Source organism: Brienomyrus brachyistius, chromosome 6 (genome assembly GCF_023856365.1).
Source record: "Brienomyrus brachyistius isolate T26 chromosome 6, BBRACH_0.4, whole genome shotgun sequence".
NCBI lineage: Eukaryota > Metazoa > Chordata > Actinopteri > Osteoglossiformes > Mormyridae > Brienomyrus > Brienomyrus brachyistius.
The window spans coordinates 6,769,079-6,784,470 of NC_064538.1; the positions used below are offsets into that span (position 1 = coordinate 6,769,079).

Sequence of the window (15,392 nt, forward strand, 5' to 3'; positions counted from 1 at the left end):
TCATAGCGATATTCTTTTTTCGAGAGGCAAACAAATTACAAACAAACCAAAAACTAACAAATCTGGTAAAAATCTGATATTGCATGCTGGGATACTGTTTACGGTCACGATATGGTATTCTCTAAATCGAACACGTGCAATTACATTTATAATTATTAATAATTATAAATAATAATTAAAAATTTAAAGATTTGTAAAATAGAATTATTGTTTGAGTGTGTAAGCCGCCGTGTTGAAATTACGTCACAGCGGCAACTCGGACAACATCAACGTCATAAAAGAGGCGTGTTTCCGACGGGAAGTAACGTTTCGTGACGTTTTCATCCGAGTTCCGACTTGGAGAGAAATAATTGAAGGCACCATAAGACAGAGGTGGCCAATCTTATCTGTAAAGGTCCAGTGTGTTTGCGGGTTTTAGGGATACTCTTTAGGTCAGCTGTTCACACCCAGGTGTGAGGACTCTTCAGCTAATCAGTCCTCTAATTAGTAATCTAATTAAGGAGTTGCAGCAAAAACCTGCACACACACTGGCCCTTTGCAGATAAGATTGGCCACCCCTGGAGTAAAAGCTCCAGTGGGGGTATTCCGTGAGTTTTGCAGGCAAGGGCTCGGTATTTGGAGGTGATGGTGGAGGCCACCATCATTCCTGACCTGCTTGCCAGCATCCTGACCCATCAGAACATCCTGATGATGGACACCTCTGAGGTAGTTATCAGCAGGGAGGCCTCCCAGCAGAGTCTGGACCTGAGACCCGCATCAGGACATCATCGGGTTGTGGATCAAGCACCTTAACTCAAGCAGGGAGGCAGGGCTTGACCACTGCCCACCTAGGGACAACCCTCCTCATGAAGACCTCTGACTCAATTCTGTGTAACAATACTGTGTAAAATATGTATCTTGAATAATACAAATAAAAGAAATAATGCACCTTTTCTTTTATCACATTACCTTTAATTGCGTCAATTTTGATACCCCATGGCAAAATATTGTCATGATCCAACTCCCATCATGTCCATGTTTGACCAGCAGATGTCTTAACCATCCATAACTGTCTTCAATCTGGTAATCATGTTCAGTGTATATAAGTGCCTTCCTAGAGTGTCTTCCCCAGTTTGGTCATAGCTGTTGTCACAGATGTCTAGTGTGGTATCAAATAAAGCCCGTTTTAGTTGCATTTGGGTTGCCTCTCCCTTCACACGTGACAAACATCATGCAAAGGTTTAAACTGAGTTTAATTATTATTCTGACTATACAGACTTCAAAGTCTTGATGGGATCGCAACATGCTTGTAAAGCTGAGGTGTATGATTAATGGCAATTTTAATCAAAGCACAGCATGCTACTCTAACAGCACCTAGGGCACCTTTCCCTTCGTTTTTGCCCCCAGTCTTTCAATGCCTGGTTTAGGTTGTTATACTTGGTAGATTTTAATTGGACTTACGGCTGCCACCTTCCTTACACCTGGCTGTGATCTGTTTCAGAGGCAGCACCTGATGCATCTGGGGTCTGGTGTGTGAGATTGGCAGCTCACGGGCTGTGGTATGAGCAGCACTCAACAAATCCATCTGCGGGCTGACCCCTAGTGGTGGGATTGGGGTGTACAAGGTGGGGAGTCTATGGGGAGCCCTCAGTGGAGCTGTGAGGGTGGGCAGCCACAGGCGGCCAGTGTGGGACAAGCGGCTGCGGTAGGTATGCCTCATTGTGTCCAGAGAGCGATATGCCCGGCCTAGCTGCCTTTGCGGGACGTCTGTGCTGGAGAATGTCACGCATCTTGGCTTTTTGAACTCTGTGCTGGGGCTGGAATGTCCAGTGATTTTGGGGGTGGCCCTGACAAGAGAGAAGTATAGCCGGCGCCCAAGCACTGAACCTCCCCGGCCCCTCATGAGGCTCTGTGCAGGCACTGACCCTGTCCGTTCCCTGTGGTTCTCCTTGCCAGGAAAGGAGCGCTTTGACACCGCAATGGCGTTGCTGTAGGATGCAGTCTGGGGTGGCTCTGCTGGTTTCTCTGCGGTTTTCCCCGGTCTGCCGGCCGCTTCTCCACCTTTCACAGCCATGTTTTGGCCTGGGTGCTTGGCACGAGTCTGGGGGATGGACAAGGGCTCATGGAGGACGGGGCTTCCTCGAGGGGGTGCGCGAGATCTTTTTAGAGAAGCTCCCTCCACAAGCAGGTTTACCCCCACATACTGTGGGACTTCAACAGCTGGCTGGGAAGGAAAGGCAGAGAGGTATCAGTGGCTGAGACTCAAGAGTGCCACCTTGCAATCTTGAGTGTTTGCTGGTGCCCCACCTGCTTGTATATGAGCTCGAACCCGCCCGTGTCGGCGTTGCAGTCGAGACGGTGGTCCAACACCACCCGCAGCGTGTCCTCCTGCACAGCAGCACACAGGCGAGCCGTCACAGCCGTGGAGGGAGCCATGGTTGGGCTGGCGTTAATCTCGATGAGCCAAGGCCTCAGGTCTCGCCCCAGCATGAAGTCAGCGCCGTAAAGTTCAAAGCTGCCCTGCCGGGACTCCACCAGGTCCTGTGCCGTCTGCAGGGCATGCACCACTGCCTGCCGCATGCCCGGGACCACAGTGTCCTCCCACTGGGCCCCTCGGCCCTGTCGACCCAGGAAAGACCGGAACTGCTCGCAGGACCACATGCTGTCCTCGGGCACCTCCGGGTGGCGATGCTGAGATGGTGGGAAGTGTTTCTGGATGGAGTTGTTACACAGGTGAACTGAGCTGTGATGGGACACAGAAAAAGAAACAGCAGAGGTTTTTCACTTGACATCAGTCCATGCTGCTTTCGGCATCGTTTTTCTGTTACAATCCGCCTACATTTGCAAAGCTATCTGTCAGTTTAATTGCCTTAAAAAAGTCTGTTTTTTTAAATAAGTATTCTGCACTTCAGGTCACTGAGGTGACTGAATTTTTAAAGGAAATCTTCTCAGACCATCCATCCATCTGTTCTGTGTATGGAGTTCTCGCCACATTCTGAGGGTTCATACCAGGTCACCCGGTTATCGGGACAAGAGGACAAAAAACAGTGCAAATAAATGACAAGGCAGCAGGTAAAAAGACAATGCAGACTAAATACAGTGCATTATATGAATTTTAGTCACTCCAAGGCCCCTGACAAGGGTGAGTGGCAATCCTTAAATGGCTGACAGCATGTGACTGCATGTGTGCGAGAGGGTGCCCTGTGATGGACTGGTACCCTGTCCTGGGGGTACCCCTGCCTCATGCCCTATGCTGCCCAACCACATGCTAGTGGCTTGCTCACCTGTCCAGTGTTTCCACGGAGTACGGCTGGGTGGAAAAGCGCAGGTAGCACTCATTATAGAACCACACAGTCAGGGGATTCCAGTCGGTCACCAGGAACCACTGTCGCAGGTCGAACTTGGTGCCATGAATCAGAAGGGGGCGCTCAAGGTATTTCTGTACCACCCACTTGCTGTCCTTGATCAAAGCAGGATCACTGTCTACCAGCTTCAAGATATCGTCCAGATATTTAAAACACAGTATGCCTGTGGGAGGGAAGGAGCCCCACGGTCTGTTATAATCTGCAGCCTCGCTGTGACTTCATTGCATTGCATGATTTTATCATTTTCCTTTGATTGTGCAGAGATTATTAGGCAGCCACTCACTTGTACGGAATCTCTACACAACCATACCTTAAAACTAAATATGAAACCTGTCCTAAAGTACTTGTCCAGTTTGAGTATCACAGAGACTCTGCCGTGTGTTTTTGAATAACTACACATGGTTTTATCTTTTTAAAAGTGCTTGTATTGTGCTCTCTGCACCGATGCCTGTGCTCTTAGTCTTAGAAAACACACCCCTGCCTCGTGACTTGGCCCCGGGCTTAACGATCCAGATGTTGTGGATTCCGTCTGTTTCCAGCTGCGGACAGACCTTCCGCAGCCTCTGCAGCATTGCCCGACAGCGGTCTATGTGCCGAGCGCTGTCCTCCATCGTCACGCCGTTGCTGCGGAAAGGAGGGACAGCGAGAGTTGAGGCGGGTGCACAGAGCCTGGGTGAACACATTGAAACATGCGAAGGTGATGGGACAGGATGGGCCAAAGGCATAAATCCTGGGGGGTACATGGGGGGTCAGGACCCCCTTTCATGGGGGACGTTCCCCTCAATATATCATTTTAAACCTAACTATGTAATTTTAACTAATATAATTACAGATACTCTACTTAAAAAACAAGTTACTTTCCAAATGGCCGTTCGTAACTTAAAATGTTCGTAAGTCGTTCTTCAACATCATTTTATGGGTATATGCGAGTACAAAGAAGTGGGATGCTGGGAGTACGCACGCTACGCTGCAGTGTTGTGGGAGTAACAGCCAGAAGTTGTACTAGGCGGAATTGGCACGCTGAACAAAATTTGATGTTGCGGACAGGAAGCCCAACGAACACAATTTGGATCCACAGTCCTCTTCGTTTGTATGTCTGAAAGTTCGTATGTAGAGGAGCATCTGTGCATATACTGAAAGCACTTGTGCAAATTATAAATGCAAAGCAATACATTTTTATATTTCAAAAGATTTCATCCCCCCTCTGCCTCTGGTTTGGTCCATTGCCTGCTATCCCCCGAACCCACATACCTTAGTCCAGCAAATAACCTACAACCTATGTGTGTGTTATGCCAGCCAGCCAAAATGGCGAAAAGGAAAATGGACATGAGATCATTTTTCTATGCAGCAAAACACCAAAAAGTAATTCATTGAAATATTTCTTCTGCTTTTAGAATTGTACTTATTTCGAGCTTTATGGTCTGATAAAGCTACTTAAACAGATTCCAGTGTCACATATGGAATGAATTTATAATGTACTTAAAACATTTGAACATGCTAACCTTAAGTTATTTACCACTCAGTTATCTAGTATATATAGGGGTAATTAGGGCTTCCTCTAATTCACCAGTACTTTTAGTGGCACCTTTTGACTCGCCCTCACGAACTACTTCTGAGAAATTTTTCCGTCACCATCATCATATTCTGCTGTTGGGAAGACAGGCAATGAAGAATACAACCACTGAATTTATAAAATGTTAAAATGAATAGTACACTCACTGTATAATGAGGTAATAGTTGTAAATAAACTCCGCCCACTGCTGCTCTGTGAGAGAAGGCGTTTCTCTGGCAATATCAATGTCACGATGATCCAGGCTGTCCAGAAAGTCCTGGCACACCTTTAAGGCGGTGTCAATCATTCTAGGCCCAGCCATTGTCAAGGCTCTGTGCTTATTCGACTTCTTTTGATCTGAGGGTGAAGATGCAATAAGAGGTTATGTGATTTCTTGTCTCAGTGAATTAACTTACGGTTAACGGAATATACATTGTGGGTGTGATGCTCATAAGAAGTTTTACTTGCGCAAAAATGTTGGCAGAACAAAAAATGTTTGATTCAGAGAGATAACCAGTCAGCTTGTAAAAGGTGTGTCCAAGCAATTAGAGGCAGGACTAACCAACCTGTCTCGTCTCCTCTAGGGTCTAGGACCCACTTCCTCTACAGTCAGATTGGTTATCTCTCTGAACCAATCTTTTTTTTTTGTTCTGCCCTCAGAACACTTTTGTGCAAACATGCATAATGCTGCATGTAGTGTGCAGCTGTGAGTTGAGGGCTGTTTCCGTCATACACTGTGATTGGCTGGGATCAGGCACCGCCCCTGTGGGCACCACTCCCCCTCTCTGCTCCCCTGGGCCTCTCTCCACAACAACCTGCAAAAGGCTGGTGCACGCTGTTCTGCAGAAATCCTCTGCAGGGGAATATGCAGCAATGTAATCGGGGGGGGACCTGACAAAGGGCAGATGTTACACAATTGTCTTTGATGGTGAGGCATTCTGACTCAGAGTGAAATGACAGAGAGGAAAGGGGGACTAGAGAAAAGGCAGCTTTACACAAAGGTCTGACCGATAAAGGTCTGTTTCTCGTCCTCTGCCCCAAGCCTGTAGCAGCGTGGGAAGAAGGTGTCGGGGTCAGCCTCGTCAAACCAGTGAAGGTTCCTCAGGTTCACACATAAACCAACCTGTGGGGGGGTGGGGGGGCGCAGGGGGTTATAGCCCATTACTGCCTCCATTGCCTTGTCACCACAAAACAAAGCCGTCAAAAGAAGCTGGAATAATAGAGCGAGCCTTTTCTGCCCACCTTGGTAGTGAAGCTGCCCGCCTTTGCATAGTGATTGGTCATCTGCTCCTTCCGCAGTGAATGACAGTCGATCTCATCTCTCCTAGTCGTCCAGTAGAAATAGGTTGTTTCATTACGAACCAGACGAGACTTCGTGAGAGAAGAGGACGATTAAAAGGAGTACACAAGAAAAAGAATAGACTAAAAATAACTCATTACATCACATCTCTGCTTAATCAAGGTCACATTTCTGCTGCCGTTCTTATCGTTGTTCCGCAGAGAATATACTCTTTTACACTTAGAATTATTATTGTTACTAATATCTGCATTATTTCAGAGAATAGAGTTTGCAATTAAATTCATTTGCGCAATTTGATTTTAGCCATGGTCCAATTAAGAAGCAAAGAAACAAGGAGCTACTTAGAGCAGATTAAAGGTTTTAACTTTAAAAACTTATACTGAGTCACTTGGGGTGTTTTCCAGCTGGAGGAAAGGCTTACCATGAGGTCAAACAGGTCATCAGAGTTGCTGGGTTTCTCCAGCACCTCAGGTCTGTCTGGGGCCGAGCGGCAGCAGGGAGGCAGGTCAAATTGTGCAGACATTTGTTGATGAGCCAGCTAGGACACTATATAAAGCACTTTTCCACTGCCAGCAAGAACCAAGCCATAGCTGACCTGTAGCATGACCTGGCGCTTTTACACTGCAAAGTACGCAAGCTGTACCTGTGCTGACCTGGCCTGTCTGCTAGCCCAAAGCGTGACCAAACGGAGCTGATTGGCCGAAATGCACAGAGATTCCTGTGTTCTGTACATGGATTTTCTGAAGGAAAAGGCATATATTCTATGTTTTGTTTATTTTTAGTAGTGTCGCACATCGCGATGCATTCCCGAAAACTCGGAATCTCAAAATTTCCAACTTAAAAGCTACTTTAAAAAGTACTATAGAATAGCTGAACAATGGATTTGTAATGCAAATTTACTAATGTGAATGCTAGCATTTGATGCTTGCATAACACAGCAACCTTCACCAATGTGCTAGAAAATTTGGAAATTGCCACATAGTAAATCATGATGTACACGATGTGACTCTGGTTTTACATCACTGTCACTCTCCAATCCCGGCAACGCCTTTATCGAGCCAACCCTTCTAGAGTAGAAAACTGAAGCGAGCAAGAACGTTGCTGCAAGCAGTCTCTCTTGGCGGTATGGCCTGGTTCCTGTATGCCAGTCGAAAAGCATTTATTTTGCACGTGTATCAGTTTATAAGAGAATGAACTGTAAACGTAATTTTATAAACCTTACCATCACCATCGCTATCATCCCTATTGTCCTGATCTTCTTCATTCCTGTGGCGACATCTCACCAGGGGGCTTGGGTGCGGGATGTGGCGTTCCACCCAGCCCCGCGCCCGCAGGCTGCCACGCACCACAGGGTACGCCCCTTGCACCGAGAACACCTTCCGCAACTGAAAGAAAGGGGAGACTCTGAAAAGTTGACGGAGGTCATCTCCTCTGGGAAACGGGTAAGCTAGGCTTTGTGGAGATGCTGAGGTTCAGCTGAAGTTCACACCTTCACAGCCTTGTCTACGAGGGCTTTGGCTGTGCGCAGTCGCTCTGGGTTGATGATGGGCAGGGTTGGCAAATTACGCTTCACCCTTCCGTCAGCAGGTGGCGCTGTATCACGTGCAGATTAACATACATGAACTCAAAAAAAAGAATTTATACATCCATCTTCTACAACTGCTTGTCCTATCCATGCTCATAGGGGATCTGGGAGCCTATCCCAAAGACAACAGGTACAAGGCAGGGAAAACCTAGTAGGGGGCAGCAGCCCAGTTAGGGTATATGCACACAGCATTCACTGACACATACAGGCAATTTGGTAACTCCAATTAATCTCAGCATGTTTTTGGACTGTAGGGGGGAAACCTCAGGATGACACAGGAAGAACATGCATATGTGGAACCCTGACAGACACTCAAACCCCGGTCCCAAAGGTGTGAGGCAACAGTGCTAACCACACACACACCAGTTATATTCAGTACAATGTAAGATAATCAAATGGTTAAACTTGAAGCGTTTCACACATAGAAGTCAGAAATAACAACAAAAGATCCACAGAAGTTATCCTTGACAGGAAGTGATTTTCCCATTTTTTATTCCACTGTATCATGTGCATGGATGATTTGAGAATCTTTTATATGCAGCATGAACAGAAAATAGGACCTAGGTTTTACTGCTAATTTTAGCCAGACTGATTTTTATTTGAACTTGTACTAGAGGTCTATGGAGAGTAAAACTTTAATGAGAATGGTTGGTGTTTCTCTGATCCTAGTAATAGCTGCAAAGTGTATGCCTAATTGTTTTCTTTTAATGGATGTGTTAACAATCTGCGATATTCACACAAAACTTCTGATAATGTGACCCACAGGTTTGGAAAGAAAACATCAAAATGCTCAATATATTAACTATGAATAATATAACTCTTTAGTTATCTGGTGTAGATTGCTAATACAGCAATTACCCGTTGAAACAGGAAGCCATTTCTAAGCCTTACCACAGACACTGGCAGGTAGGCTTGCCCCTACCCTGCAGACCGGAGCCTCCATGTTTAACCAGCCGTCAGTGTCGCAGGGTCACTGCTCTCATCCCTGCCCTACACCTTTCTCTACAGCCTCTGATGTCTCCCTCAAATCCTGTTGCCCCCTGGCACTTGCTCCTGTATGTCTGTCTGCCAGCCTTTAAGGAGCTGGCCTGTCAGTCTGTGCAGTGGGTATCTCTGACACCTGTAAAGGATAGGGTTAAACATTTATAAAGATACATTATATACCCCGTATAACCATACAAAATAGTTTGAGTTGTATTCTCTGGTTTTAGTTCGCTGTTGGGGAGCAATAAATAAACCTTGTCCCCTTGCCGAACTTGTCATTATCTGTAAACTCACATCGTATCCGCAAGACACGTTGCGTTATACTCAGACACAATAGCACAGCGCAATGTAAACCAACCAGTATACCCACAAATCTAAGCGCTATCATGGAAACAACAGTCATTCTAGAAACACGGGTGTCACATACCGTTACTTGCAAAGATTACACAACTACACAATCCTGGTACATTCGGAGCGAATCCCACATCGCAGACCCAGACTGATACGCCGACCGTCATAGCATCAGCACCACGCAGAGCCATCGCAAAGACACAATAACTGACTAACGTCATTTAAACGATTTCAATCGCATTCGTACAGAATCGAATCTATAAACAAGCTGCAGAAAAGCTTATATAAGCCAGATATTAAAAGAGGTACTCTGCACCAAGAAACAATGCGAAGTGGGAATTTACCATGTAGGTTGCTGATGGCTGAGGAACCCGGACACTATAGAAACCAGCAAATAGACATTTTATCCGTCAAGATTAAAAAACGAGGGTCTTTACCATCTTAACAATTATCTCCTCTTGTAATTTAAATCTACCCTACATTATCATTGCAATGGGGCGCGCTGTGGCCCGACGCCGATCCGCGGCTCCCTTCTGCCCTCCGCGCTCCTGAGCAGCCTCCAGCGTCCTTTCCATTGCCACATTGTTTACCCCAGTTTCCATAGCAACTCCGAACCGCCTTCAAGTGGTTTCGCGTAAAAGTCAATTAACCCAGGCTGCAAATAAGTTAATTAACATATCCTGTAAATAATATGTACGTGTAAATTTTCGCATACATTCCAAACCTACTGTGTGCAATTTTTTTTTCAATAAGAATTAAAGAACTTGCATATTGCACTAAGCATGCATCTATTAATTTCAGATATTATTCAAAGGCCTACAGATGTTTTAGATACATTTTTGCAGCTGTTAGTAGTTTAAGAATTGTTATTTATTTATTTTTCATTCTCAGGAATCTTATTTGTTCTTCAGGTCAATAAAATCACTAAACAGTTTGATTACCGGCGAAATCCAGAGGCTCAAGTTGCGTAACATAAGTAATTACATTTCTGACAAAACAATGAAATTAAGTCTGTATTGTGCACATATTTATCTTAAGAAGGTCCGGTTTTCTTTCGGTATCTGACGGTTCCTACTGCTCCATTAGCGCAATCCACGTCTTTGCGTTATTAGGTGGTGTGTTTTTGAGGAAAAGAAAACAGAACTTTAAATATCGTTAAATATTTTTTTTCTGAAATTTGATTGCTCGCCCAGTAAGCATGTATTGGCTATGAGCGCTTCGTGTTCGAACGACAATGTTCCCTGCGACTCCATGACAATGTGCTATCAATAGTTCGCTAGATGGCGCACAAGATTCAAGATTTTTATTTGTCACGCGCAAGAATGTACGGGTACACTGGCAGCGAAATAAAATTGCCGATACTCCAGACTGTGCAATAACAACAACGTAGAACTGTAACAAAAGTGCTGGACATCCATGCATATGGAAAATGCATAAAAATAAGATTATTAAGCTATAACTTATATTAATTGGTAGTTTTAATGATCCTAAAGGCCTGGGAGTTGAGGTTTTGTAATCTAAATCAGAAGCAGAACACTTCTATTGCCCTGAAAAAAATTTGTTTGCGGGACTGCACCTGACAAAACCACACAACAAGACAAAATACACAGTACACAGTGACACATACAACAGTTCTCTGTAATATATATGTATATTAATCAATTTTGTTTCATTATAGTTTTTTCTTTGTGTTCTTATACATGTTATCTTAGAAGTGCGGTGATGGAGTAACTGGGGGTTCGCATGCGTTTGTTTATTGTTTGGCACTTGAGCTCCATGGTGACTTTGTTTTATTGATACATGGTTTTACTGGCTGTTGATACTGGCGAGTTCTGATACAGATGTGAACGGCGAGAAATCCAGATTTTACGAAGGGGGTCATGCCCCGTTTCTCTTACCACCAGTTTGAAGGATAGTGTGACTCATTCCTTGTATCGGGACAGGAAAGGCAGCCAGCACACACCCCCTACTCAAAGGGTCTGATGTGCAAATAAGCTGACGGCGTCAGGAGCGTGCGTGCATGTGTCACTTTCAGAGGTGTGTGTTCCTTCAGTTCTCACGCTCTCACTAAAGGGGCATTAGCATGAAAACGGACACAGGCGCTTACCTGAACTGATTTAGGGAAATTCAGCTTTACTGAATTTTATCCTAATTGTAAGTTTGTGTAGCAATACAGTCAATGTAATGGTAACATTCGCAAACCATTTTTAAAATGAGGGTGTTTAATTTTTTCGTGACAGCACAGGAGCTCCAATATTCAAGATCTTTTTATGAGTACCAAAAAATATATATAGAATATATAATAAAAAGTAAAGATAAACTACAACATTTATGTAATACTTAATTTTCTTATAACATAACACACACACACACACACACACACACACACACACATATATATATATATATATATATATATATATATATATATATATATATATATATACACACACACACACACACATTTATAAAGTATATATATATATATATATATATATATATATATATATATAGAATATATAAAATATCAAAGAATTATATAGATGTATGTACATCATAGAAAATATGTACTGGATCTTTCCTGCTTGTTGGGGTACATTTCAGAAATCATCCAAAAGTCTACAATATAACTTTATTTTATATGGGATTTATTATCTGTGTGTGCAGCATAATGTATATCTTCATATCTTCACAAATGACAATAATTTCTATATGTCATTATTAACACACTTTTCAAATCTACCAGTCAAATTCTGCTTAGGGAAACCCACAGCTGTGCAAATAAAGATCACTCACCGACTCCCCCTTTTGGCGGAAAATAGTTCCTGCCAGAGTTGCAGTCAGACAGGTGTGGGTATGTTTTATTAACCCCAGGAAGCCCAGTTTTCCTGCTTCCCAGTTGTGTTGTTCTGTAAAAGCAGTAATAAGAGCACAGCAGCACAAAGGCCACTGGCAGCTGGAGACCTGACAGCGCTTTCCTCCCACACACCCCCATGATGCTCTGCTCTCGCACAGCCTGTGGCCCACAGCAGACATGGAGAAGCAGGGAAGGCATGGGGGGGCTGGTGGAGGCAAGGCAGTACTACCAACAACCAGCAGGAGAGCATGAGACAAGTCTAGAAGGCCCAATCCATGAGACTCCAATGAACATGGAGGTGGTGAGTGGCTCGGCTCGGCAGGCTAAGTCTCTGTGCCCAGGATCGCCTGTTCTAACCCTGACCTCGGCAGAACAGCCACATGTCTGTGGGTATTTACCCCCCTGCTCCAGGGGCAACACACATTGACTGATCCTGCACTGTCACCCCCAAGCTACGGAGGGCAAGATGGGGCAGGCGAAGATACAAATTCCAATGTATTGTACAAATGGCCAACAAAGAATTTGCATGCCCAATGGCTGGGATAAGGGTATTTCGGTTGAAGATAGTATGATTATACTTCCATTGTTTTTGATTTTGGCTCATATGTAGGGAGCATATGCTTCCAATAGACTAAATGATCATTCAGGTGGTCTATTGAAAAGTCAAGCAGCAATGTTTTCATTTGGTTCATTTCCTGCGGATGCTGTTGCTTTACTGCAGTACTGCTCAGGTTTGAACCCTAACATGAGCTGCTGTAATAGAGGCCCATGGCTTTTACATTCTCCACATGCTAACATTTTGTTTTGACTGCAGACTGATGATTCCAAAACGGTTTTTGGATTTTAAACGCCCTCCAGAGTAATGTGTGATCATGTCATTCTTCTGCAGGTTTTTACAAAATAGCACTGCTCCTTACAGGATGGGTAAGACTGAACTGACCAGCTTTCTTTGAATAATTTGGTTCCCAATTATGTACATATATGATTATAATTATCATAAATATTCATTGTTGATTGTGTTCATTTTGTGGTTTGCATATTTTTACACATGCAGTTATCTGAATTTGAAGCAACAGTAGAACTTACAATATTACAAATAAAATCTCTGCATACATACAAATTCTATTAGATATATTTCAATTAAACATCTATCCATCCACTTTCTATACCTGCTTAACCTATGCAGGGTAACTTTGAGTTCTCATTCTCTCTAATTTCAACTTCAAAACACTGGAAACCAAGCAATTGAAAGACAATCACAGATGCAGTCAAGAGAGTCACCTCAGTAGATTCTACATGCGCCTCATTGATTACCCAAGTATAAATGTCATATCAAGAATGTCTGAATAAGGAATAGCCCTTTACCATACTCTTACATCACTACTGCATTATATCCACTCCACTCATGTACCTTAAGTAACTTACTCATGTAATATCTGTATCCTTAGCCATAATTGTATTTGCTGGCTTATCATGTTATAACATGAGGGACTCCCTCCTGGAAAAGCACGTTTCTAAAATGAGCTTTTTCTTTTCAGCTGTCCAGTCAGTACAGCAGATGAGGGAATCTGCACCACCAGTAAGATCAGTATAGCAGCTGTGTGCCGGGGGGGGGGGGGGGGGGGGGTCAGGTCTTATTTTATTCTAGCTGCTGGTTATTGTCCATTGACAATAAGGCCCATGTCTTCCAATGTTTTTCGTAACTCTCTCTCTCTCTTTCTTCCCCCAAGTTTGCTCCATCATGAGCTGGCCTGCCCTACAGCAAGACATGATTTAGGATGCACAGGAGAATGAGGTAAAACAAGGGATGCAGCAATGGAGTCCTTCTGTTGTTTGTGCGAGTGCAAAGAACCTTTCATCTGGGTCCTCCTCCTCAGGGACAGGACACCATTGTCTCTGCAGCAGCAAACTCTTAGCTGCATTATGATGTCATCGTTTGTGTTTCCAAGAACAGCACGTCTGTTGGGATAAATTGAGATGCTCAGACTCTGGGGGAGAAAAACAGACACACAAAGAAACACAGACACACACACACCGACACACACACACAGGCAGGCAGACAGACACACCTGTGAAAATTTTTTGGCCCCTCTAAATTATTCTCTCCCATGCCTGCACTCTATTGACTCTGGGTAATGTCAATTTGCATGTTATTTGCATGGCAGTTGAGCCTGTTGTTAGGCTACCTGCAGATTTGCAAACTCATGCAAATCGTATAGGCTTGTATGGAGGGTTTATCCTTTTCATCCCAAGGAATTATGGCTTTTAGCTAAGTCGACTTCATTACCAAGGACTGTAGGATGACAATATAGTGAATGCAATAGGCAAGAAGGCAGTCTGGGTACATGTGAGATTGTATGCAGAAGGTAAAAATTGGCTGTGTTTGCACTCTCAGTATAAGGGTAAAATCTTGTACCTTTGCTTGTCACTGGGACTGTACCCTTAAGGGTCTGCCAATTGTTCCCTTAGCTGTAGGTAAATGTACCTTTTAAGGTACAGAAATGGACTCTGAGGAACATTTCTGTACCAGTTATGGTACATTAATACTGTTTGTAGGTCTGTGATGTTCCTCAGCATCCATTTCTATACCTTAAAAGTTACAATTAGAAGGGTACAGTCCCAGTGACAAGCAAAGGTACAAATTTTGACCCTGTTTTGTAGTGTATACTCGTACTAGTGGCATGATCTAATTAGGGCTTACGACAGCAAAGTGACAGAAGGCTCTGTGTGGAAGAAGCAGGCGAGTATAAGAAAAGCAGATTGGTGGCTACCACTGTGGCACATGTGTCTCCCCTGAAGCTCTCTCACCCGCCACAGAGCCCCCAGCTCCCCAGGCAGACAAGGTGAGCAGGAGACAATAAATACAGTTGCTGTGGCAACAGAAACGATGGACAGCTAAACATTCCTCGGAGATTTACAGCTAAACATTGGATGTCATAAATCAGTATTTTCAGGTCTACCCTGTTATTATCATGATCTAAATTTTGAAAGCATTAATTATCCTTGCAGAATGAAAGCAAAGGAAGTTCAAGAACAGCACAGTGTTAATTTGTTCTCTAGCCTGCAAATTTGTGTGCACCTGTTAACTGGTCACTGTTTCCAGTATGCAGATTTACTGCAACAAAAAATAGTAAAATTACAGTGGTTATTCTCTGTTTGTCATTCTTAAAGTTAACTAGAAAGGTCAAAATGATTTGGAGAACATTTGTATTATTTGGATTAAAGGGGCATCCAGTAAGCAATCATGTCTTGCTCTGCATACGCAACCCAAACTAGAGTCGAACACAAGGCAAAGCAAGGAGGAAGCCAGCCTGGTACCTGAGTGACTCTCTCTATCATTTTCAGCCTGGTGGGGGGGTGCGGTGCAGCATTCAGCTCTGCTCGGTTCACTGAGCTATGCAGAGCAATGGGAAGTCAAT

General features: G+C 44.0%; 1 protein-coding gene across 6 annotated transcripts in view; it reads right to left on the reverse strand.

The window, feature by feature from the left end:
• Nucleotides 1–15,392, reverse strand: part of ttll3 (tubulin tyrosine ligase-like family, member 3) — a 27,582-nt gene continuing 12,190 nt past the window's right edge. Inside the window, exons 1-14 of one of the 6 annotated variants that reach the window (XM_049018496.1) lie at nt 9,597–9,829; nt 9,461–9,494; nt 8,673–8,901; nt 7,686–7,789; nt 7,419–7,581; nt 6,618–6,673; nt 6,139–6,267; nt 5,905–6,019; nt 5,630–5,749; nt 5,064–5,253; nt 3,820–3,968; nt 3,264–3,507; nt 2,287–2,722; nt 1–2,203 (exon numbers count right to left, since the gene is read on the reverse strand). In XM_049018496.1, the coding sequence (XP_048874453.1) occupies nt 1,427–2,203; nt 2,287–2,722; nt 3,264–3,507; nt 3,820–3,968; nt 5,064–5,253; nt 5,630–5,749; nt 5,905–6,019; nt 6,139–6,267; nt 6,618–6,673; nt 7,419–7,581; nt 7,686–7,789; nt 8,673–8,724 (2,535 nt within the window). In that variant the 5' untranslated portion in view covers nt 8,725–8,901; nt 9,461–9,494; nt 9,597–9,829 and the 3' untranslated portion in view covers nt 1–1,426. Of the gene's footprint in view, nt 2,204–2,286; nt 2,723–3,263; nt 3,508–3,819; nt 3,969–5,063; nt 5,254–5,629; nt 5,750–5,904; nt 6,020–6,138; nt 6,268–6,617; nt 7,334–7,418; nt 7,582–7,685; nt 7,790–8,672; nt 8,902–9,460; nt 9,495–9,553; nt 9,830–13,825; nt 14,911–15,392 lie in introns of those variants that run through there. The other 5 variants (XM_049018498.1, XM_049018497.1, XM_049018495.1 and 2 more) reach the window with 5 other exon arrangements.